Below are 24,764 nucleotides of genomic sequence, written 5' to 3' on the forward strand. Positions count from 1 at the left end.
TGTGAATAAATTTATCGATTTTTTCTCTAGAGAAAGAAATAGCACGTACACGTATTGACAATTCAACTAATCGGATTATGTTTGAAGTAACTGTTCAAAGTTCTCCAAACGAGAATGTAATAGTAAATGTGTGGATTTTTTACTGAGATAACAGTTAATGGAACAGAAATGGCATGGGAAGTATTGTGGTAACTTGTGGCGACCATATTGTTGACACACACGGCAGACCTAAAACGAACAGTACTTGAGAAAACTGAATGATTTTAAAATTGGAAGTACCGCAGGCACTGCGCTCTGATCGTTAACTGGTCGTTTTTGACTGAGACATTCGCAATTGTTCAAAGAAACACGGCCCGGATCTTTTGACCTCATTGGAACGTTGAGTTGGTTTGTGGCACGTTGAATATCTATCCAGATAGATGTAAGAGTATCTAAGATTAAAGGCATCCTCCCACGAATTTGAGGTGGTGCAGATTTTAGATGGAGTATTCTTATAAGGGATAGTAGATTACGGAGAGGAGGGTGATTCCATCCATTTCTTCCTAATTACCGTAAAAAACGGCCCGGAAGATGCGGCACCGCACAAGGCTGGCGCGCCCCACTCGAACTCCATGTAATAAAAAGTGCGCCAGAATGCCCGAAGCCGTATTTTCAGGGCCGTTTTTTACGGCAACTAAGAAGAAATGGACGGAATCACTCTCCTTCCCAAAATCTACTATGCCGTATACGAATACTCCACCTGAAATCCGTACCACCTCAGATTCGAGGAGTGATACCTTCAAGCAAGCAAGCAAGCGAAATTTCCGGAGTACTTTCTAGAATTTTCTTTCTAAATACTAAAATTTTAAACGGTTATGTATACACTTCATTAAGCTTGTTCTTCTGTCTATCTTTAATTATAAAAAGTTAAATGGTTGAAAGATATCTTGTTTGGAGTTGTATGAATAAGAATAATCCAACAGAATTGAAGAATTGGGATCAATGTATACTTTAGATTATGTGTATGATCATAGCCCCGCTCAACCCTCGCTAGTGTTTCTGAAAAACAGCGTGGGAACGGGATTTGTTCCTACGACGTACGTGAAAACGTCACACTTTTATGTGCAAACGTTACGTCTACAAGCGAGCGGGCGACGAGGTCCATGAAGTCTCCTTGCCAGCAGTGCCAGCAAGTAAACCCAATGAATATGGATTGCTGAGGAGATGGGTGGCGCGTTTTCACGTGCCTCGTAGAAACAAATCACTTTCCCACGCCGTTTTTTTTCGGAACGATTAGGAGGAATTAAGGGATCACGTGTCATACTCGTAATCTCCGTAATCACGGCGAACTCCATATTTCACAGCAGATTTTCCGCAACTATTGTACGTCAGCTTCTTGACATGCTGCCTTTAATGATTAGATTCTTCTCCGTTCTCCTAAAACACGGATCCTGTTCAGCTAAGAAGAAAAATTCAGTAAGTCACATTCTCATCAAGCAGCTCAAAAATTGGAAAACATAATTAGGACTGGGAAAAGCTGTGCGACTAATTAAATTCACCAAGCAAAACGAAGGGGAAATAGTCATTTCCTTAACTTTTCCATAGAACGAACATAGTGTGCATTGAAAATTTCGTGAAAAAAAGGAACACCAGCTGCATGTGCTGGATTCCATCTTTTTCCCTACAGGATAACCGCTGGACAAAAACGAGTAAAATTTTTCTTAACCGGAGTCCTTTTTTTGTTCACCTACAGTTTACCTATTTAGACCATATAAGTTTGATTAGGTCTCAGTTTTGTCTGGATCATCTGGTTTTTCGATGAGCTTCGATCATTTTCGTCGTAAACTCACACACGTTATGGTGTATGAGGTAAATAAATAGCAAACAGTAAATAATAGTGGAAGCTTCAGAATGACAGTAAGGAATGATAGACGTATGTACCGTATGTGTAATTTTTCAGTACATAAAGAAATCAATTTCGTAAACAAGGAAATTTTACAAGAATTACTGTATGTGACGACATCTACCGTAATACTGATGATGCGTTGAAACCGAACTCACCATAAGTTTCATTCCACTACGTGGTGTTTGTTTACAATTCGCACATCTAATAATAGACTGCTCTTGGGTCATCGACGAAAAAGAGACATAGAAATGAGAAAATCTACAAAATATTGCAGTTTTCTCTTCCGAAAAAATGTCTGAATTGCAAAAAAAAATCGAATAATCTATCATCACAACATAGCCGCAACAGTTACTGTAAGCATGGCAAAAAAAAAGAAGATGAGACGGAAATTTTCAGTACATAAAGAAATCTAATTTATAAACAAGGAAATTTTACAAGAATTTTGCTTGGATAAGTGGACGCAAAGTTCATAGTTTGTGGCAGATATAGTATAGAAAACGTGAAGGAATACGAAAATATTCGAATTACTCGAATACGAGTACGAAATTACGAATACGAATAAAATAAAAACATTTTTTGAGAGAATCCTCAAATAAATCCTTTCTATCTGAAATGCAAGTCTTTTAATCAATTTGAAATTTACCCTTTTCTTCCACCAATTTCAGGAAATCTGAGATTCTCGAATGTATGTACATGTGAATGAGACAACAAAATTTTTATGATGACGTTTTCTTACGAATATCCAACCGTGGAATCATTTTCCAAGCACCTTCTTTGCACCATGTGTTAAATAACCTCAAGGCATTATATCTACCATTATCTCCAAGCCTGAATTTAATTACTCCCTTATTTAATTTAACCCTTAATTTATAGTCGCTGAAAAATTTAGAAAATAAATGTAGATTGTTTGCAAAAGTCCTCTAGAGCAAAAAAAAAACAAGCCACATGGATAGATCTCGTTATTACGTATCGATTGATGTCCAGAACTAGTGATATTAGGCGAAATAAATCGTGTTGCGGAGAAGAAAAAACAAAAATGTGAACATCAAGAGTTTTTTTTTTACCGTGATTACTGTATGAGGAAGAGAGCGCTGCACGGAGAATATGAAACTATGGTTCATTTTTTCTACTGAAATCTCTCAAAAAGTGAAATTTGTTTCGAATAAAATAGAGCAGAACAGATTTTATTAAGGGAATGAGAGATTAGTGCAAGAAATGCGTGTCCGTATGGTGGTGTTCGCATCCGTTTAACCTGCCAGCTTCATTTATATCCGCTGTCAGCAATTCTCCAGAAATAAATCGTTCCAGGACACCACAGCTTCTGTGTGCTATCATTGCTGCCTCTCTACGTACATAGCTCTCTACTGCTCAGCATTTGATATTCATGAGAATTCATTTCAGATTCCACCAAAGTGCATAGAAGTGTAAAATTCTGCAGCGTGTAGAAGTACACATCCATAAAAAGAAAGAGTTCCTGCGAAGAAAAAATGTGCTTATTCATAGTTGTCCAGGCAAAAATATGAACATGGTGTTTTTTTTTTTTTGAAAGCATTGTTTAGCTAATTATTAAAACTCACACAGAGCCTCACAGGGACTCAATGGGAGCAGAGAGTCTATAAATGAAGTAAAAATTGGTCGGTCATCAGCAAAGTTTCAAGGCATCACCCCACGAATCTGAAGTGGTACGGATTTTAGGTGGAGTATTCTTATATGTGGAGTATACGAGAAAGTAGATTATGGAGAGGGGGGTGATTCCGTCCATTTCTCCCTAATTTCCAAGGTCCGGAAGATGCGGCGGGCGTCCAAGGCTGGCGTGCTCCAGTCGAACTCGCTGTAGAAAATAGCGCGCCGGATCGCTCGAAGCTGTATCTTCCGGGTCGTTTTTTTCACGGCAGTTAGGAAGAAATGGACGGAACCATCCATCTTTCCTTAATTTACGATCCCATATACGAATATTCCACCTCAGATTCGTGGGGTGATGCCTTTAACGAACAAAATTGCTAGCAAAGGACATGAAAATTTAAAAAATATAAGGTCACTGGGGTTTCAATCCACTCGGGATGCGCCAACGCGTTTTTACTGCAATTCGTAGTCGTTCAGGTCTAAGAACGCGTGCTGGCCTATACAATGACTATACAATGACCCCGAAGGTTTCGAATACTTCGTTGGCACTAGGGCGGTTTCGAACCATAAACCGTGCTGGTGCAGCAGACCTAAAAGACTGCGCTACACCCACCCATAGCTAAAGAAGTAAGGATTGAAATTTCAGTTACTCACTGCTCAGGCATGTTTTACTCTCTCATTTTCCTTTCCACTAATATATAATGAGTCGCGACAGATATGTGCAGAAAATTTGTTGCGATATCGAGATTATTTTTACTTCCATAAATTGAAAAGGTTTTTTCTCTCGCGCAGTATCCTGAGAAAATTGAAAATTTGGATCATCTTGTTCTCCTCTAGTCAATAAAATCACTAAAACAAATAGAAGGAATAAAAATATAATAGAATGGGACAAAATGAGCCCTCTTTTCTTTTTTTAAATTCTTTTTTCAAGACTTAACTTAAGCATGAGAAATAGAGCTTGAAAATTAGGATTTTTTCCTTTGAATCAGTTGTGAATAGTGAGTGAGTTCGCCCGCGTTCATCAATCAATAAATAAATAAAATATTCTACCAAAAGCTGCTCACCATCAGAAAGCGTTAAAAAAATGACAAATGAAGCTAGTTCCGACTGTGAAAGGAATAATTCCAGTAAGCCATCCACTTATTCTTCATGCCGAACAGGATCTTATAGAAAAAGTGACAAATGACAAGATGGAACGATTAGATAATGACATATGTTCGGAAACGAAAAGAGCGTGGAAACATGTGAAATTTAAAGTAATTTGCTGGCCGAACGAACGCACTTTTGTTATTTAAAACGCGTTCTCGGACTTTTTCTAGATATTTCTTTTCGTATTCAGAAAGAAAGTATATGCTAAAGGACAAATGGTTGGCATGGAAGTATGTACGAAAAAAAATAGAGACAGAGAGAATGTCCTCAACTGCAGTCGATTGAGTGCAGTGAGGTAAAAAATATCATCTAGCAGCTATGTACATACGTGTACGTGCTACATGCGATATACATATGTATGTACAACTTTTAGGTGAGCCAAGGGAAAACCCCTATAATTTATTCATTGAACAGCGGCGAAGCGGCAAAAGCGTGAAGAGAAACGCTAACGGAAAAAAAAATGTGCCTTCGTTCTTCTAGGATCGCAAGGATGCAGCTGTTCAACTTTTTCTCTTTTCTCCTTCTCCTTTTTTTGTTTGAAAAACCGGTCAGCACTTGAAGAATCCGTTATTTGGTTTTCATCCAACAAATTAGGAATATTTCAAAGTGAACTCACCTCAAATTAGCGAACCACCTGAGTAGCTTCGAATTTTTTTCTCAACTAAAAGTTGGCGAAAAGAAAAACGAAAAAAAAACTGGTTCATCAAACATCGTTGCAATGAAAAAAATGAAAGCATATTCAATAACGCAAACAAAATAGGACGATTTAACTCGAAGATACCGAAAAATTTCGAATTTTGAATTTGTAAAACGATAGACCCATAGAATACGAATGATTATTACTATACAATTTATGACAAAAATTCGCTTCAGCGTCTAACGTAACCAGTTTTTTTTTAAATCGTAAACATGATGACGCTGTTGTCTGACAACGAATATCACGCTGGTTTCTCTTGTAAAAAACATATATGCGTTTTTTATGATTGTTGATTGCTATGTAATATAAAAAATCACTCGCAAATTACATTTCAAAAGTTAAATATTTCGAAAACAATTTTATTTTTCTCTACGAAGAAGAGTAATTTTATTTGTTGATCATTTCTAGCTCGCACTCTTTAAATTTGCTACAATAAACCATCAGATCGCGACAGAAAGGAGAAGAGAGAGAAGAAAAATATTGAATGGATAAAAGACTAAAAGACGATACTAAATTTCAAGAAACCGAGAAAATGAGCTTAATTAATGGCAATCAATCGAAATTATTGGCAATAAAAGATAAACACTCTTTTTCGAAAATTCGTATTGAAAAACTGAATTTAAGAAGTATGAGAATCTCTTGAAATATCCTTTAAAATTATTTTTCTCTAAGAGAAAGAGTGATTTTTTTTCAAAAAAGGTTTACAGGTAAAGAGAAAATCTTCGCCTTTCAATCTTTATAGCTGTCCTATGCGTTCGAATCAACCGATGCCTTCGTTGAAAAATTCAGACATCAGCTTTTTTTCTCACAGCAATTTAGCAATTCGCCGACTTTTCTCTTTCTAATCAGCATTTGCAACGAAACTGAGCACTTAAGCGCTGGTCTGAAAGCTTCTAGCAGCTACATCGAAAAAAAAAAAGATTTAAAAAACACGTTCGAGATGCAAATGAGATGTGCTGAACAACATCTGTCAACAATTTTCACGGTTCCCCACTGCCTTTGTTCGCAATGTTAATGGATGTTAAAGAGGAAGAAATTCTTCATTATTTTACGGTTGGATGAATTTCAATCCCGATATTTCACACCGAATGAATGCACATTTCCGCATTTCCACATTCATTTGTGGGTCTTAAATTGAAATAAGTTAACTTCCCTTATAGTATTTCATCAGTTTATCAGTTGATTTATTCTAATTTATGCAGAAAACAACGAATCCGAACACTGAAAAGTGTGAATTCAAGCCGGAAATCCGTGCGGAATAAGGAGATTCCCCGGCTAATCGATATTTCGACAATATTTCATCGAACAAATTTCTTCGACAATAAATCATCGATCAAATTTCCATGCATTTTCAACGATAAAATCCAATGATAAAAATCAGCGCTAACATGACATCTAAAAGAGTTGAAATTGCTGTATCTTGGAGTTTTTTTTTCTTCATGAATTGTGAAGGAAAAGTAGGTATTCCGGGTCAAATACACTGATTTTACATACAAACATTTTACATACAGCAATTTACATTTTACATACAAATACATTGATCATTTTCGATATTTCACCGATAAAATTTCCATATATTTCCCATAGATCAAATTTCCATATACAGGTTTTGCTTTTCTTCTATAGAACAAATCCAACGAGGCAGAGAGAAACACGTGAAGTTCACGAACACATTGAGTGCAAGCCAAAAACTAAGCCAACGATCAAATGGCTCGGTCCCGGTGTGTGGGTCCTGGATGGAGTGAGTAGCCGAGCCGTCCGTAATTGTACACATATGTATGTATGGATGGATGGATGGAATCGATGACGTACACTCTCTAGTGTTTTCGAGTGCTCGTACCGACGTAATGAGTATAATTTTGACGTGAAGAGACGGCAGAGAAATTGGCTCCGTTATTGTTAGACAGAGGCGGATAACAAAAAGAAAACGTTGTATCGGTAAACAATACGTCTCTTCAATACGTATGTACGTAGATTGAATTCGTCAACAAAATTTGATTCCTTCTGAAGCATTTCTTCAGCTACGTACACTCAATCCTTAGAATAGCTCAGTCGACATTGGTGATTTTCTTTCCCCGCAATAACAAATAGCAAAAAAAAAAGAAAAGAATTCCTGACAAGAAAAAGAGAAAAAAACAAAAAGAACAAATAAAAAGAAAAACTGTTTAATGAGCAACAAGCATTCACCAGCTGATTTTATCGATTGATTTGTAGTATGTATAACCACAACCACTGTTATCCAAGAAAAAAGAAAAAAAAATCAAGAAACCAAGTAGAAAAAAAGAAGAGACATGAACTATTTTAATTTGTTTTAATCAATAACTAAATTTATTCAATTTAGGAGAAAAAGGGGTAAATTATTATTGCGTACATAAAGTACATTGGCCAACAATTTTGCACCGAAATATCAAAACAAAAATAAATAATCAAAACAAAAATCACTAACGCGGCATCTAAAAGTGTTAGAATTGCTTTACCTTAGATTTTTGTGAAGTGTGAAGGAGAAGAAGATATTCTTGGTCAACAGGTAAATATTCAACCGTCAACAATTCATATTACATAAATTCCACCTAATATCTTACCGCAAAAATTAATTCGTGAGTAAATTTGCAGTGGAACTCTTTTATATCCATGAAATCGCAGTTCCGCGTTTTTTTTCCTTGTCTGTGGAAGCTAAAGCGGAAGCATTTTATGTTTTTCGCCATATAATCACGTACCCGGAAATTATTTTCAAACATTTTACGTCACGTTTACACATAATTCAAAAATTCCCTTTTAAAAAAACTGAGATGAAAATTGAATTAAATCAATTAAAATGGACGATAGTAAATTAATTTAGTTTGATATAAAAATCACTAAAATTCCCGAAATACCTCCAAATATCAGTGAACTTTTATCATATGCATAATTTAAGGTGTATGGATTCAACACAGCTTAACCGATAACAATTCCCAACTAGTTTTAGTGGCTAGGGATTCTGAAGGTAAAGTCAAGGCAATCTGATTGTTTGTGTAGAGCCTATTCGACTAGAAATTTCGCCACAAGTAAACAAAAAAAGAACCATTAAGCCTACTTTTCTGCGGCTTATTGGGCCATTGGGATTAAAATTCGAGTTAAATTGATTTCTTTGGTGGAAGGAGTTCGACCGAAACGAATCCTGTTAGTAAACAGCGTTGTTGACAAACACGTTTACGATTAAATAACAGCACTAATATTCTGGTATTGCACAGTGGATTTTCGTCAACAAATACTCCTAATGAACGCTCGAAAGGATCTATGAGCAACACCTGGTCCGAGTACAGATATATGTGAGCGTGTAGCCCGGCCTCAACCTCTTGGTTTCTATCGATTTCCGTCAATTCATTACCGCCCCTTAGTTATTCACATCCGAGCGCTATTTGACTATAATCTTAAGCCCGGCTCGGACTCATGGAGAAAATTAAACGCACACCAACGGCCAAGGTTTAGATAGAATAGCATTGACGATGCCCACTGAGTATATTTCCCTGGAAATTTGATCAATTGAGCTGCACTTTTTTAGAAGAAGCAAAAAATTTTAAAAATTCCAAAAAGAATGAAATTTCAAACTTTTTCTTGACATGTTACAGATTTTTCTAGAGGAACTGCAAAAATTCAACAAAGAAGTTAGTTCCTGAATTGGTTATGAGTAAAAGGATAAGATAGAAGAAAGAAAAGAAAGAGTGAAAGATAAATGCAAATAAAAAATTGCTGGAAAGTTGCATCAAAATGATGCGAATGGAGAAATATTTCCTAAAGAACGAAAATCTATGCACGAAGTACAAAAACAAAATAAATGAGACAAAAAGACATAACAATAAACAAAACAAAGCAAAATACCCAGGATTTTTTTTTATTATCATTTTCTATTTCCATTTTTTTCACATTTTTTATTCATATTTTCTCATTTGTTTTCTTTTAGAAAGTAATTGTGAATTCCAACTCGCTAGTTGGTCTCGTAACCCGAGATTATTTTGCGTACGATATTCGAAAAATCCGAGTTCCAGAACATTACCAGAATGAGTCTTCTGTTTCTCCCTGAGATCTCAACAGCAACGTGTAACACAAAGCGTAGCGTTATCGCAGTCTTTTTTTTTCGTTTTTTTTTCCTCAAACGAGGGCAATGTTTAGTATTCTGTCAATTGTTGCACGGATGTGTCAACGCTAATCGAGGGATGGAAATTAATGACGTCAAAAGAATCAGTCATAGAGAAATTGATTACCAATTAATTAATTAGCAATTGAAATCCATAAATTCTCCACTTCTTGGTTTTTCCCCAAAAAAAAACTACTAATCACGTAAACAACCAGTTTAGAAAAATTCTTCTTTGAGAAGTATCGCCCAGATCCGAAGCACAAAATGACGAAATAAAGAAAGAGTATCATGGAAATGGTCGGAGAGAAGAAATCCATTTCATCGGGATTGAATCGCTTAAAAACTTCGCTAGGAAATATTTTGGGTAGACCCCCATCCCCGTGATCCTTGTTTCGTTTTCTTTTTTAAAAACACCGATCTCCTGTTGCCCCACACTTTCTAGACTCATTTCATTGTCTGTGCTCTCTCATGTGGACGTGTTGTTCCACTACGCATGGCACACCGATGGATAATGAAAGATCCACGACAAAACGTACTAACAATCTAAAATCACAGTTTATTCACAGTGCCATTTGGTGGCCTTGGTGCTCGCAGCCAAACCGCGTCACTGATATGTGGATACGGGAGACCGGTAAAGTATCGCGAGATCAGCGCCCACGTCCGTTGCGGATGCGTCGCGTCGGTCTGGTTGAACGCGTTCAGCGCCGACTATAAACGTTAAATGCAAACCTTTTTAGGGATTTTGATAATCACGTTGGTGCAACTTCTGTGCGATTGATAGGCAGATACATATTGGTCAGAGAAATTTAAAAAATCCTGTAAAATTTAAAAACCCTCTTATAAAAACTTATGTTTTCTGGATATGGGTCCGACTACTTCTCGCTTCCCTCCCAGATATTCTTTTTTTTGTGAATTCTATGAACAATCTAGAATCTAGAATTACACTTTATGAGGACCTGTCAGAATCCGATAAGATACGAACATTCGAGATAATCCCTACAATCACAAACAAAATTCCAAGTATTATGTAGAAAATATTAATAGTGACATTAAAGACCAGCATAAAGGTGTTTCCTCTTCTCCATTGATTAAAAAATACAACTGTTTCAAGTAGTGGCGGGAAAACCAGCGCCAACATCATTCCTGTCGTAACACCAACAAAGGGAATAATTTCCTTGAAGTTCGGTATAGCGTAGGCGAGACCGACTAAAAGGAAAAAATCGCCACAGCTCGAGAAATTCTCGTACCGTAGCACTTACATGTTAGGAATACGACCGCATATCGAATTATGTACTCCACCAACAGGATCACATAGCGTGGAGAACTCTCAAAACGATGTTCTATGGGTTTCATAAGCATATCGACCACCGGATAGTGCTGAATAAGATATCCACAATAGGTCATCAAAAGCAGCATCACTTTAACGGAGAAATCCAAACTGAAAAAGAACTGTTGGATTAAATCCGCCTGGCTGGAACGTGATATCTCAAACCAGGGACTTGATTTTGTATCATTTCGTTATTTCGACCAAATGTTTCGATTTACCATCTAGTTTCCTGTCCCTATTTATTTTAGTTATTAATTTCGTTAAAAATCTGGCAAAAATCATGAAAGTAGAGGAAATCCTGAATGTTGTTAAATAGAGCTCGATTCCTTGACGTATATCCTCTCCCTGACAACAGGCTTGTCACTTAGCACCACTCTCCCATTAACACTCACTTATCAGTTAGGAATTTGCTCTAGTAGAGTTATCTCCAGAAAAAAAAGGAAAAAGAAACGGCAACCGTTGTCAATGGCAGCTAAACAGATAAAAAGACCAAAAGACTCAACAGAATTCAATGATAAGAAATAAATGTTGATGATACAGCATGTGCGGAGCCGCGTATACGAGTCTGATTGCTACCTGCAAGTGGTGGCCCTGCTTTAACTAAACGCAATCAGGCGTTCGATTGTACGCATTAGGCACGTACGAGCTATATAACCTGCACTGTTATATGACGAAAGCTCCCGATACATTGCAAAAAGGTGCTGTCGTCCAGCACACCGCCAAAGCCCATAACCTGAAAGGTCACCTGCCTGAAGGGAGCATGGAATCTTTGGCAACAACCATTCGTTTCGTCACGCTGAACTGCCGAACACTATCGAGTGAACTCCAACAAGTCGCTCTATCCAGACTTCTGCGATATCTCTGTGTGCCTTTTGCTGCACTGCAGAAAACACGCATGAGAGATCGGCCCGCATCAGCATCGAAAATTACACCATATACTGCGGCGATGCTGATGAGAACAAAGTAGATGGCTGCGCGATAGCTGTGAGGAACGATTACAAGAACCTGGTGGGGGAATTTGGCTCAACGTCGTCTAGATGCGCCTTTTTACGACTGCGGGATCACAGAAGACGTAAACTCTGCTGTGCTCACGCACCTACGAAAACCGCTGAGGACAACAGTAAGGACGCCTTCTAGATGAATTCAATGCGTTGTCTAAAATACCAAGCCAGCAAGTGGTCATTGTCGGAATCGACGCAAATGCGAAGATGGGACTCGAACAGCAATCCGATGTGCTAGGAAAATGGTACTATGCGGCGGAGCGCACGTCGGACAACGGTGACAGCCTGATCCACTTATGCGAACAGACGGGCCTCATCATAGCTTCCACGTTTAAGAGGAATCATCGACAACATCAGCTCACGTGGCAGGGGTCAACCCTTTTAACGCCTGAAGAGCAGCGCAAGTGGAAGATGAGCACTCTTAAACTTCAGCTGGACTACGTTCTGGCGAAGAACATTCCTCAGTTAGATATCCGAAAATCTAGAGCTGTTTGGGACATCGCGTTCGACTCTGACCACCTTCCAGTTCTTCTCAGCTTCAAGATACGGTTCCACAAGAGAAACCGAGGAGTTCCTCTTCAACCAAAAATCGACTGGCAGGTCTGAAAGACGATGAATGCAGAAGAAAATCCCCCCAACGTGTGTCTATTCATGTTGGAGTACGGACCAGGAAGAAGCTTAGCGGTGCGGATTCCTTCACAAAGTGCATCCAGGACGCTGCAAGGGAAACGCTCCCGATTCTATTGCCGCGGAAGTAGTTTGCCTTTGCATCTGCAGAAACAAAATCCACATACAATTCTGTATGTGTCCCGCGCAGCGCTGGTGACTTCAACCAGGAAAAGCGTCTTAGAAGGAAGCTGCGTCGTCAACTGCAACAAGACTGCGATAACGAGTGGACGTCAAGAGCGATGGAGTTTGAGAAGGCGTGGGAGGACAGGAACCCGCGGAAAGCCTATGCTCTACTAAAACAGTATAGCGGCAAAATGAAAAGATGTTCCCCTGTCCTCAACACTGCCAATGGGGTAGCTGTCGGTGAAGCAACCCTTCCAATATGGAAGGAACACTTCAAGACCTTGCTGAACCGGCTAGCACCGTCAGCTCCTGAACTCGAACACGTTCATAGACCGACATATTTGGTTAATGAGGAGCCACCGACCGAGTCGGAGGTCCTGGTCTGTATTCAAAAAATGAAGAATGGAAAATCTGGTGGAGACGACGGGATTAGCGCAGAAATGCTAAAATATCTTCTTCCGTCTGGGATCCGTGAGATGACAAAGATCATCCGTTCAATATGGATAAACGAAAGGATACCTGATTCGTGGAGACACGCTATTATAATTCCCTCCACAAGAAGTTATCCGTCACGGACCTCAGGAATTATCGAGGAATCTCTTTGCATGTACAAGGTATTGGAGCGCTGGATTATCCTGGACCGACTCATTAAACATCGCGAAGAAACAACGCGCGACGAGCAAGCTGGCTTTGGTCCTGGCCGATCTACGATTGACTTCGTCGTCAGGAGAGTGATCGAAATCTGGCAGCGGTATTCGAAGCCAATGCAACTAGCGTTTCTGGACTTTGAAGCCGCGTTCGACTCTCCTCACCGAGGCCGTCTTCTCAACGCGCACTGCGCCGACGGAGTACCAGGGAAGTTCGTTCGCTTGCTTGATGACATGAATCAACTAACAACAACATGACCTTTCTTGTTCAATTTCGCAATCGACGACATTATGCGAAGAACAGTCGACCAGTGTCCTGCCAACATCGTCGGCGTACTCGAGGTCAGTCAAGGGGCACCATGATGGTGCCCCTTGACTGACCTCGAGTACGCCGACGATGTTGTTATATTCGCGGAAAGCAGTACGAAACTTCAACATGTTGTCAACGTTGTATCGAAGCTGGCTGTAGCCTATGGACTACGCCTACGCCCTGATAAATGCAAGCAGATATGGATCTCTTCGAGACCACGAACGGGAATCAGGGTGGACGGACAACCGATAGAACTCGTCGATGAGTTCTGTTACCTAGGCTGTACGCTGAAAAACAATGGCAGCTACGAGAGAGATGTTCAGCAAAGATGCGCTAAGGCCACTTCTGCATTTAACTCCTTAACGAAATGCCTGTGGTCGACCCCCATCACCCACGAAGTCAAGCTGCGAGTCTACCTATCCGCAATTCGCCCCATCATGATGTACGGATCGGAGACTTGGGCAGCACCATCAACGGTTATGGAGAGACTTGACTGCACGGATCGAAAGCGGCTTAGACTGCTACTTGGCTACTTTTGGCCTAGGGTATGTCACAATGAAGATCTTTACACAGAAATTGATGTGGTATACCGGCGGATGACACGTGCAAGACATCAACATCTTGCACCGCCATCGAAAGTGGCTAAAGTAAATCGTCTTCGCTTCTTTCGTCATATATTAAGGAGACCGGCAGATCGCCTTGTTCAACGAATTCTGAGGAGTTCGTCGGGTTCGAGCTGGAAGCCTGGCCGAACTGAGGTGGTGAAAGAAGACCTGAGGACACTCGGCGCGGATAGGCAGTTCAGGCGAGACGTAAGGTTTCGCAGAATATGGAACAGCGACGAATGGATTGATTCCATGCAAGCTCTCGCAGAAGATCGAGAAGGTTGGGCAGAGCTGTGTTCAAAAACGGCACACCACAGATGAGGTGTCAGGCGATGACATCAGCCCGCCGATTAAGTAAAGTATGTAAGTCACATCATGTCAATAAGAAATTTCTAGGAACTAATATAAAAATATGCATTACGTTCCGAAATGACGGAATTAACTTCGTGTTTCTTTGGTTTCCAAACATTTCTTGTGTAAAGGCCGTATAATCAACATTTACTTCTTGTCACTAAGTTGTACATAGGTGTACAACTCAGTGACAAGAAGTAAATGGTAAAAAGACGTAATAGTTTTATATATATATATATATATTATTGGATACATATATTAAGTTTCTTTTTTCCCATAAGCAATATCGTTTTTTCAGCTGTATTGGAGGACCACTTTTCGTCGCAGGCAAATTATTTTCTTTCGAAAAAGAAAAAAAGATGAGAAAGGGTAAGTCGCTCGCTTACGGTGGTAGCGATATGTAGATTCTGTTAATGAATGTTGTTGATAGTAAATAAATTAGAATTAAATGTTCGGGAGAAAATACGTTGTTCAAAACAAAGTGTTTGGACAGCTCCTAGAAATTTCTTATGTACTGGTGAGTTATGTGGTGCTCTCCACATCCACATCCTCAAAACTGAAACCTAAATCCTTCAAAATCCAAGATCAAATATATTGACAGATCTGAATCCTGACTTAAGTAATGATAATTTTTGGATGATTTGGATACCAGTTTTGAAGTCGCCGTGGAGTTCCACTGCGAATTCACAACAGAAGAACTATAGAGATGTATAAGTATTAGCCTGATAAGAACGTCTTGTCAGGGTTTTTTTGGAACGTTCAGAACCTTCGATCATTGATCGATACACATTATATATCATGCGTTAGTTGTGGAAATTGTCGAAGCTTTTCTGCAAAAGGTATGCCTAGTCGAGTATCCTACAAACTCAACCTTAAGCACGGCGTCAATTTCACAAGAGCAGTTCCGAGCCATCTTCTATGAATGGCGCCATGGCAGTGGAGCGACGATAGCGACGAAATCCACAACATCAACAGCGGATTGGAGAAGGGCACTAGTACTTTAAGGACTGTCCACCTAGTTTGCTCCTTTAGCAAGAAGAGACACGATCTGTGAAGACAACCCCAGGCCGGTCGGTAGTGTTTCTTGGATTCGGAGAGAAAAATGTGCTACGAGTTACTTCCGCAAGGACACAATGTTATTTATGCTACTCAGCCACAGAAACTCGAGAAAGTTGCTCGGAAAAAGCGGCAGGGACAAACTTCGGTGCACCTCCTTCATGATAACGCGAGAACCCCTATAGAAGAGTCAAACATCGAAGAGCTAGGCTGGAGCACACCACCCCATTCCCCAAATTCTCAGGACAAGCTCACCTCTGATTACTACTTATTCCTCCCCCTTAGGTTTAAGTTTTCTTGGCTTAAAGTAAACTTTCACCAGGTTTGATGACGATAGTCAGACCGTCGCTGACTTCTTCGACTCGCAGTTCCCTAGTGCTAAAAGGGGATCTCTGTCCCGCCCAGGGGGCATGGAGCACCGTAGTGGATAGAAATGGCGATTATATTGTCGATTGATTTCCATTGTATGTTGAATAAAACATAAAGAAAAGATTGCAAACGTGACAAGACTTTCTCATCAAGCTAACAGTATAGACAAGTAGTATAATGGTGACCTGATCACTGAACTAACAGTAGAAATGAAAGTACACGATGAGCTACAAGCCATAGTACTTCTGCTTGAACACAACAGCTATTTTGAAAAAAAAAATCCTCGTCAAAGCAAATTCTATATCAAGTGAAGAGCTGTTTGATAAGCTAAACATTTAACTTGCGTAGGATCACCACTAGAAAATCTTGCACAGCAGCTGTTTATCATGGATAGACTGGGAACTAGATGCGTTATCCTTTTTTTTCCAACGCAATTATAAACAGCTTTTAATTGGTCTTTAATTGGTCTTCGTGAAGGACAAAGTCATAAGGATTGGTGAAGAAACTTACGGTGAATTAGTAAGATTAAGAGTGATGCTGCCCTTCAAACTATCTCCATAAGTAATAAAGCCCAAAAATCCGCTGGTACAATACAGAACGCTAATAAGGGCACATGATAATGATATAACACCAAAAAATCCGAGCATATCCTGCGGTCTCTTCATTTTGTTCTCCACTGGTAGCACCTTTAAAAGGTTGTATCAGTAGAGGTAATTTTCTGCGGATCCTTTTTTTTCTAATGCAAACTCACCACTCCCTGCGCAGAGTAGGCGTAAATAATGCTACCAGCAGCTAGTGTTGCACCTTCGATAGTTGTGAAAGCTGGTAGCTGTGAGAGAGGGATGTGCTTCATAAGAACCATTTGCTGTAAAGAAAAACAATTATTTCTTACATTCATCGATTGTCGGAGCCGGTGCACCGATCCGCTAATCAATTTTCTGGGGGAGGGACCCTTTCACTTTTGGATGGTTGGCGAAGGGGCCCCCTTACTTTTAGATGATTGGTAAAGAGATTCTTATCACTTGAGCTGTACCCCATGACCTAGATCTCCTGAGTGGGAGCCGGCTCCTCCCTAACGCACGTATGCTTACATTTATAGTGTAGCTATAGATGTAAGCATACGTACTTCAAGTACAGATACAAAGTTCTTAAACCTAGAAAAATAGGCATGGCAGCCTTCCTGACTCTAACTCCCTGACTCTGACTATCACCGTAGGAATCGTAGCACCTCTGTCTCTGCACCAATTTGGGCGCTGATAGGGGAAATATGGGGATGGCAAATTTGGGTAGTTGTGAACAGGGGTCGAAAACAGGGGTATTATGTTGGCTACTCATTTTTTTTCCACACACGGTTACCCTTTGCAATTTCTCAGTTCGTTAATTATACATTTATAGTAATAAGTCGGTGTATTCACCGTAAATATTTGTCGCAGTGTTCCATGTTTCTGGGGCGTTCACAATTCTCTGGGACCAGCAGTTGGTGCAGGGGTGAGGTGATTGCTTAATCGCACTCAGCAGCCAAAAACGCGCGCCCTCACCAGCGAGCTGGCGCATTGGCTGCCTTCTCCCGCGAAGTCCCGCCCACTCGAGCCCCGGCTATATAAAGGGGCCGTTTTACCTGGCTCTGCCTGCTTCCGTTTGTTGTTTCGAATAATTACGTAATACAGTTAGCTCGGTATCTCGGTATTATTATCGCCTTTGTATTCGCCTCGTGCGCATGCAGTGGTGTTACAGTGTGTATGTGTGTTTGAAGAATATAATGCGCACGTGTGTAACACGTGTTGGGAAGGTACAATATCTTGGGAGTGAAGAAGATTTGTCACAACGTAGTAGGGAGAGCTACGCCGTCGCGTAACGCCTTGGTCGCACGCGGTTGGTGCTAGTTGGCATGATCACATAAAAGGGTTAGTTGGGGAAAAATAAAAATTGGAAGCGAAAAAAAAAAACAAAAAAAAAAAAAAACACACATTATACTTTTCGCTCTAAGTAGTGTCCATACGAATTCCCATCTCTTGCAAGATAGCGTAGTATGTCATAATAGAGAAGATAATAAACATGTAATGTTGCAATACTGGAACAGGAGAAGATTTACGAAAGACAGGCGGCCCGAGCCCAAAGACAGGAAGCACCTAGGTAGCATAGAGGGAAAGTAGGCGCAGGTTCACTGACCATCGGAGAAGAGCCCCCTTAACACGGGACAGAACCCCGTGTAGCAACAATATGTTTATATCCACAAGTCACTTTGTACAACAAATCCACCAAGTCTGTCAGTCTTCTGCATCGTAATGAGAAAAAGTAGGTCCTTACCACAATTATAATAAGTATTGCGGCAATAACAAGTATATTTCCAATAAAACCAATCCACGAGAGAAGAACCAAGCTTCGAACTGTGGCAACAAGAATGAAGAACGGCAGAATAGCAAAGAACAACATGTCACGCGAAAGATCCTTGGATAGGAGGTGGTCAAGCACCTTAAAAGAACTTCTTTAGTTTATTCTTGGTCTCTAACAGCAGTCTCACAAACCTCCTTAGCGTGATCCACAACAAAAATGTAGAACGCACTGCAAATCCCTAGTTGTAGGCCAATTACGCAGATATTCACAGCAATCCTGATATAAAATGCGACAACAAATTTTCTAGTTATTGTGTTCTACTCAAAAAAAAAATTAAAAGGCATTTGTACGATTCTTAATAGATCAAGTAGCCTTTTAAGGCTAGCGACTGAGTTTTATTTAAACCATGGTTTCATGAATTGGCGAATATCCATACGGTAGATCATAATTCTTTCCAAGAACAAAGACTTCTGGAATTAAGTCCCATAAAAGCTTGTTTCACTACGCTTGTGGCTGTTGTAAATACCATAGCTCGAAATCCACAGAAATCAGCAGCTTGCTAGTCTATGTAACATTTCGGCAACAACCAAACGAGGATTCGGGACACGGTTCATCGGGTTCCCGAATTTGAGAGGAAGTGAGGACACGACTACTGCAGTGAATAAGAAAGTCATGATCATCTTGATCACCTTGACTCCCGTTGATCTTCGAAGTGGTCGAGCGGGCGCCAGTAATTCTTCCATTTGTCCCGATCGCGTGCCAGAGTCGCCCAGTGGTTCCTCCTTTCGCGTGGGATTCGAAGAGCATCATAATTTTCTTTGGCTTTGAGTTTTCCAGGCTCTGACGAAGGCGATATCGCCAAAACGTTAGCCGCTGTTTAATAAAGATCGATACCAATCTTGGCTACAGCTCAAGGAAATCAGTTAAAACTACGTTTCAACATGCCGAGATTCAAAGACAGTCGAACATGGGCAATAATCATAATTTTCTTCGCTCTTTTACGCTTCCCAAGCGCTCGTCTCCTCCTGGCCAGCTTGAGGGTCAGGTCGTTCATCATGTTCAATCCCCGACCCAAATAAACCTAGCTGGTGCATTCGGATATGTTCGTCCCGTTGAGCGTGAATGGGGCATCCGAGACCCATCCGTTGCGCATGAATATCGTCTTTTGCAAATTCAGCAGAAGACCGATGCATCCACATGTTTCGTCGAATTCGGCCAACATTCGTTCCGCTTGGCTGATGCTAGATGGTACCAGTACGATTTCATCAGCGAATAGTGTAGCTGCCTACCATCAACCTTCACTCCCATGTCGTCCCATTCCAACTTTCGCAATGCGTTCTCGAGGGTGGCTGTGAATATTTTGGATGAAATTGTATGATTCTGTAGGACCCTCTTCATCCTCTTCACGTTAATGATGACATTCTTGTAGAATGGCGAATTTCGCAAAAATACTCTACAACTCTCGAAGTACCTTAATGTACTGAGTAGGGACGCCTTGGTTGTCCAAGGCTTCCATGACCGCTTCCGTCTCCAGTGAGTCGAACGCCTTCTTCAAGTCGATGAAGGTGAGACAGAGCGGCGTCTTGTACTCTCGTGATACCTCGATGAATTTCGAAACAGTGTGAATGTGGTCAATCGTGCTGGATCATTTTTGAAACCCCCCTTGCTCGCATCGTTGTCCTTCATCCAAGACTTTTCAAACCTATTAAGGATTACTCTTGTAAAGAGCTTGTAGATGACGGACAGTAAACAGATTAGGCGATATTTGCCGATGTCATGTGGATCTCCCTTCTTATACAACAACACAGCCCTGCTGGACTTCCACTGTTTAGGTTACCTTGCATTGTGACAGGTGACACGTATAAAGAGCCTCGCCAGGATGTTGATGAGTACTGGTGGAAAATTGTTAAGGTGTTCTGGTCTTATTCTGTCTGGACCGGGTGCCGTACGATTTCTTAGGAACATGATAGCATGTCTTATTTCTTTTGAACTTCTGGAATGACATGTCCGACTTTCCTCAGATGGTGAGGAGGCAAGTGGACATGGCTGTCGAAGAGATCAGAGTAGAAGACGTGATTTTCTCCATTCGCCTTCTCAATCCAATGGTTGTTCCTTTCAGGTTCCGGAGAGCAGTCATCCTCGTATTGCGACTGGCGAAGTCTCGACGGGCATACATATATAAAGAAGACAGATATATTTATACATATATATAAAGGATAAAGGATAAAGTTTCTGGCGTTAATCAATCCGCTTGGGATGCGCCCCCACGTTCACTTCAATTCAGAATCGTTTGAGGTTTACGAACGTGTAACTGGCCTATACAATGACTTGCGGGGACTAGCCCATGTGTCAAGTCAATGTCTTTATCCTCCCCGACAAGTTTGGTACCAATTTGTCGACCCCGGAGCTATGAAAGGCTTTGTGAGCACTAGGGCGGATTCGAACCTCCGATCGATCGTGCAGGAAGCGGAACCTCTAATCGCTACACTACACACGCCGCTTATAAATATAAATATATATATATATATATTTTTTTTTATATATATATATATATATTTTTTATATATATATATATATATAAATATATATATATAACTCATATTTCCTCATATCATATAAGAAAGTCATGATCAAGAGGAATAGCATCGACATTCCGAGAAGTGATTTCAAGCGCGTGCGCACTAAGACCCATTCGACTGCAACCTTGCGCATGAATTACCGTCCTTAGCCAAATACTACTTGCCATTTGCGTTGAGAAAAATGACGGCAATCGTGCTTCGCTATGGACGAATTTTTTCGGCCGAAAGTCTACAGAGTCGTCATCCCACAAAGTATTTCGACGGTACCGTGTACTGGCCTTCGGAAGAAGAATGTTTTTGAAATCTTAGATATGAAAATCTTATGTCAGGTGGTCGGACGTCTAGAGCATATCTAAAACGATCTCATTCAAAAAAAAAATCAAGCACGCATACGAAACGGATAAGTTAAGCGGGGCTGGGCTTCAATGACACGACAACATTCTTTGCGAAGACAACTACTTTTTTCGTGGTCAGTGCCAATCTCAATATATCTCCAATGGAACCAAGGAGACGCCCGAAGCAACGCTAGATCCACACGGTGCACCTGCCCTGAGACTACCCAACATCAACTCGAAGCAAGCGAGTGGCCAAGTAAAATTGGTATCCACTAACTGGTAACGGGGACGAACCAAAGTTTATTTTCTTTCAAATCTATCACATTTTTTATGTGTCACTAAACGCTTGCGGAGATAGGGTTTCCTCGCTATTCGCTGCAGTCGTCCTTGTGCAAATGTGAGGCCATCCTGGTCGATTTTCGGCTAGCCTAAGTCCTATAGAAGTCTACACATCCCACTCCTTGATCTAAGAAAAGTTACTTCTTAACGTTGACGAGTTGCCTGTCAACGCTAAGTGTCCCGAGACTTTCTTGTACCGTCTCCGTCCAGAACGTTCTTAAACTTTTCTTTTTCTAGCTAAGAGTGGATGCATCCACAACTTGCACGGAGCAGCTCATCTTCCCTTAATCGCTGTAAAGAAGCGGCGTGGGAACCGCATAAGTTCATATGAAGTGCGCTAGAAAGCGATCCTATGCTCACGTTCGGATCCCCTCAGAAGGTTTCACCTCATTAGGCCAGAGAGAAGACATCATTAGTCTTCGATCGCTCGCACGTGGAAGCGGAGCGGGCGCAAGGTGTCGCGTTGCAACTGAATTCGCCGTGAAAAACGGCGTCTTCAATGCCGTTTTTTTTTACCACATTTGGGAAAGAGCGGAGCCCCGCTTAGTCCCGCAGTGCACTACCTTAACTCTACGCATTCGCTATGGGTTCCGCATCACATCGAAACAGTGATACCATGCCTTCAAGGCAAACTGTTGTCCTTTTCATCACCGTAGACGGTGCTGTCCAGGACCCAGACTGCAAATCATGAAGGAGCAAGTAGCAGATAGTTAGACTCGCATCGTGACTTCGTTGGCGGTAGAAGTCGACCACAGAGAATGCGTTGTGAAGTTGGATATAGAATTACCCTTAAGAGCATTTTTGTTGTTACTATCTGCCTTTGTTTTTCAACATACAGTTCAGATGGCAAAACTCATCCTCGTCTCTCCTAGTTTCCGTTGAAGATATCGAGGAGGCCTCCATCTGTGTGGATTCATCAGAGGGAAGTCGAGAAAAGGTTAACGAAATGTTGCAACTTGCCGGTGCTGCTTGAAACGGGTATTAATACATCATAAGCGTACTCAAAATTGACTAAAGGACGTCCTTGTGGTACCAAAACGACGTCAACAGGACACTGCTCAACTGTTCCTAGAATGATGTCATCGACGGGAAAGTTGAACAGAAAAGGTCCATTTACGACCATTTGCCTTAATCCGGCTGCCACTTCAAACTGCGTTCAATTATTCTGGTGTTCAGCACCGCCGCAATTGTTCTTTAATTCATGCCGCTAGATAATCGAACGAACTTTCCTGGAATGCTGCTGCGCAGAACATATTGAGAAGAAGGCTTCGATTTGGAGACTCGAAGACAGCTTCAAAATCCAGGAAAGCTAACTGCATGGGCTCTAAGAATCCCTGCCACATTTCCCCCACTCTTTTGATAATGAACATTTGATCAAAAGTAGATCGATCGAACGAATGTCGGCCTGTTCATTGTGGGTGGTTTCTTCGCAAAACTCAGCAATTCGATCCAGGATAATCCGCACCAAAAGGTAGCAACGATACTTCCCAGATATTGTTGGGTTCAGCGACGACAAGTTCTTATTTGACCGACTTGCGATAAAATTACTTAATTCGTCAGAAGACCACAATAACATGGAACTTCAAAACTAATAAGAAGTGCTAAAATTCTGCAAATTGTAAAAAAAATAAACGCTTTTTTTTCTCCAAAGAAGACTAATAGTGTATTAAGTGAAGTGTAAAAGTTCACACTTCATTGGTTTCGCCAGTTTCTTTAAGTACTTGGATTTCCTGGTAGCAAAAGCTTCTTCTGCCATGTCGCCATAATTTAGAGCCACTCTCCTGAAATATGTGCTCATTTTTCCTATTTCAATAGTAGCATTTATGAAATTTATGGTAAGCTCACTCAAACTCGCCGAAGCTCTACTGAGTAAGTCTACTGTAGCTAAGTCACCTGATAACGGCAATTTAACGAACTTTTCTTCAGCTTCCGTCACTTTTGTCTCCTCGACTTGTTTCTGGAATGTGCGCCTTTCTGAACCATTTTTGGAGGTGTCCTGAAGAGAATTGGCGTAGACAGGGGGAATCGATTCATATGACTTATTTATAATTACTGAAGTGTTATGACGAGTATTTTCTGAAGAGTTGGTCATTGGTATCGACATCGTCGCTACCTTATTTGTATCGGTGTGCTCGAGTTGTTTTCTTAAATACATTGAGATGTATAGCAAATAGTTCATTTAAAATGAAAATTATTTTGATAAAAATTAAAAACTTCAAAGGGATAATTGCTTATCTATGTTTAATCCGACTTACTTTTTGCTAAGATATTGCGAACATCGGACCAGTTTTACAAACGATTGTGCATTCACAAATCCTAGGAGGATAGCAAGGATTATGCCCATCTGGAAATGTAGATCTCTCATTTTATCTTATTTTTAATCCAATGTGATAACTTTCCCTATAGCCATATACTGCCCTATTATGACAAAAGTTTCTATTTGAATGAACATACAATCACACGAATAAAGAGAGACTACGATGATTTTGGAGGATTTCATAAAGCGATCTGTAGAATCCTTCGAAGATCCCATCCTTTTAACTTTTGCTTGTCATTATAACTGTATCCGTAGTGAAAAGACATTCGACCGATCAGTCGTACAAGTCTATAAGTCTAGGAATCGTACGAGTATTCAAATATATTATGTCGAATATTCAAAAAAAATTTCAGGAAGCTGTGAATATGTTGACTAAGCACTTATGTGGCCAGATAGGTTATTTATGGTTCCTAAAAATACTTTTTTAATGCCTACCCAAAGTCCAGCCTGTTGAAATGCCGCCGGCACCGCAAACGCGCCTACACCGGCCATAGCCTTCACGAGGTTAACCATCGCATACCAGCTACTGAAATTTAAAAAAAATTCCAAAGAAATTTTGAAAGACTGTGAAACTGGGAACTGTGAAATGACTAACCTAATCATTGTTGTGTTGTGGTGATCAAACTCCGGTCGTTTTATTTACTGAAACTAGTGGTTTTAAATTACACAATTTACACACTATTTAACACATCACATGGGATGAGTAGGTCAAATGTTAGTGATTATGAGAGAAAGGATTTAAAAAAGAATAGGAGACGTTTCTGTGGCAGCGAAGAAATGTGATACGTGTTTCTTCGGTCATGTATGTATTATATACGCAACAAGTTTCCAGTGTAATCCGAGAATGAGAGAATTATGACAGTTCACATTGATGCACTACACCGCACTCTATAAATTTGCAGAAATGTTATTCGTTATCCGCTTTATTTTCTTA

General features: G+C 40.4%; 5 protein-coding genes across 7 annotated transcripts; 3 read left to right on the forward strand and 2 right to left on the reverse strand.

Annotated features, from left to right (window-relative positions):
* Positions 1-75: 75 nt before the first annotated feature.
* Positions 76-2,112, reverse strand: RB195_017150 (uncharacterized protein; the record flags this gene model as incomplete). Its single annotated transcript, XM_013440721.1, has 2 exons — positions 76-228; positions 2,041-2,112. 2 exons carry the CDS (start codon positions 2,110-2,112, stop codon positions 76-78), a joined length of 225 nt encoding a protein of 74 aa, XP_013296175.1.
* Positions 2,113-10,017: 7,905 nt separating this feature from the next.
* Positions 10,018-24,433, reverse strand: RB195_017151 (uncharacterized protein; the record flags this gene model as incomplete). 3 transcript variants are annotated; one of them, XM_064184017.1, is made up of 12 exons in its annotated part: positions 10,415-10,674; positions 10,728-10,906; positions 16,437-16,612; positions 16,678-16,791; positions 18,234-18,398; positions 18,452-18,536; positions 23,205-23,294; positions 23,430-23,509; positions 23,567-23,657; positions 23,769-23,857; positions 24,266-24,356; positions 24,426-24,433. In XM_064184017.1, the coding sequence occupies 12 exons, from the start codon at positions 24,431-24,433 to the stop codon at positions 10,415-10,417; spliced, it is 1,428 nt and encodes a 475-aa protein (XP_064039899.1). The 3 variants fall into 3 exon arrangements, with proteins under 3 accessions (XP_064039898.1, XP_064039899.1, XP_064039903.1); XM_064184019.1 differs by lacking the exons at positions 10,415-10,674; positions 10,728-10,906 and having other exon boundaries at positions 16,433-16,612; XM_064184018.1 differs by lacking the exons at positions 16,437-16,612; positions 16,678-16,791; positions 18,234-18,398; ... (5 more) ...; positions 24,266-24,356; positions 24,426-24,433 and adding an exon at positions 10,018-10,176 and having other exon boundaries at positions 10,595-10,674; positions 10,728-10,872.
* RB195_017152 (uncharacterized protein) lies at positions 12,004-12,402 on the forward strand (the record flags this gene model as incomplete). The annotated part of the gene is made up of 1 exon (XM_064184020.1): positions 12,004-12,402. The coding sequence occupies one exon, from the start codon at positions 12,004-12,006 to the stop codon at positions 12,400-12,402; it is 399 nt and encodes a 132-aa protein (XP_064039900.1).
* On the forward strand, positions 12,705-13,493 carry RB195_017153 (uncharacterized protein; the record flags this gene model as incomplete). Its single annotated transcript, XM_064184021.1, has 1 exon — positions 12,705-13,493. One exon carries the CDS (start codon positions 12,705-12,707, stop codon positions 13,491-13,493), a length of 789 nt encoding a protein of 262 aa, XP_064039901.1.
* Positions 13,527-14,471, forward strand: RB195_017154 (uncharacterized protein; the record flags this gene model as incomplete). The annotated part of the gene is made up of 2 exons (XM_064184022.1): positions 13,527-13,577; positions 13,623-14,471. The coding sequence occupies 2 exons, from the start codon at positions 13,527-13,529 to the stop codon at positions 14,469-14,471; spliced, it is 900 nt and encodes a 299-aa protein (XP_064039902.1).
* Positions 24,434-24,764: the final 331 nt, after the last annotated feature.

This window comes from Necator americanus, chromosome II (genome assembly GCF_031761385.1).
Source record: "Necator americanus strain Aroian chromosome II, whole genome shotgun sequence".
Lineage (NCBI taxonomy): Eukaryota > Metazoa > Nematoda > Chromadorea > Rhabditida > Ancylostomatidae > Necator > Necator americanus.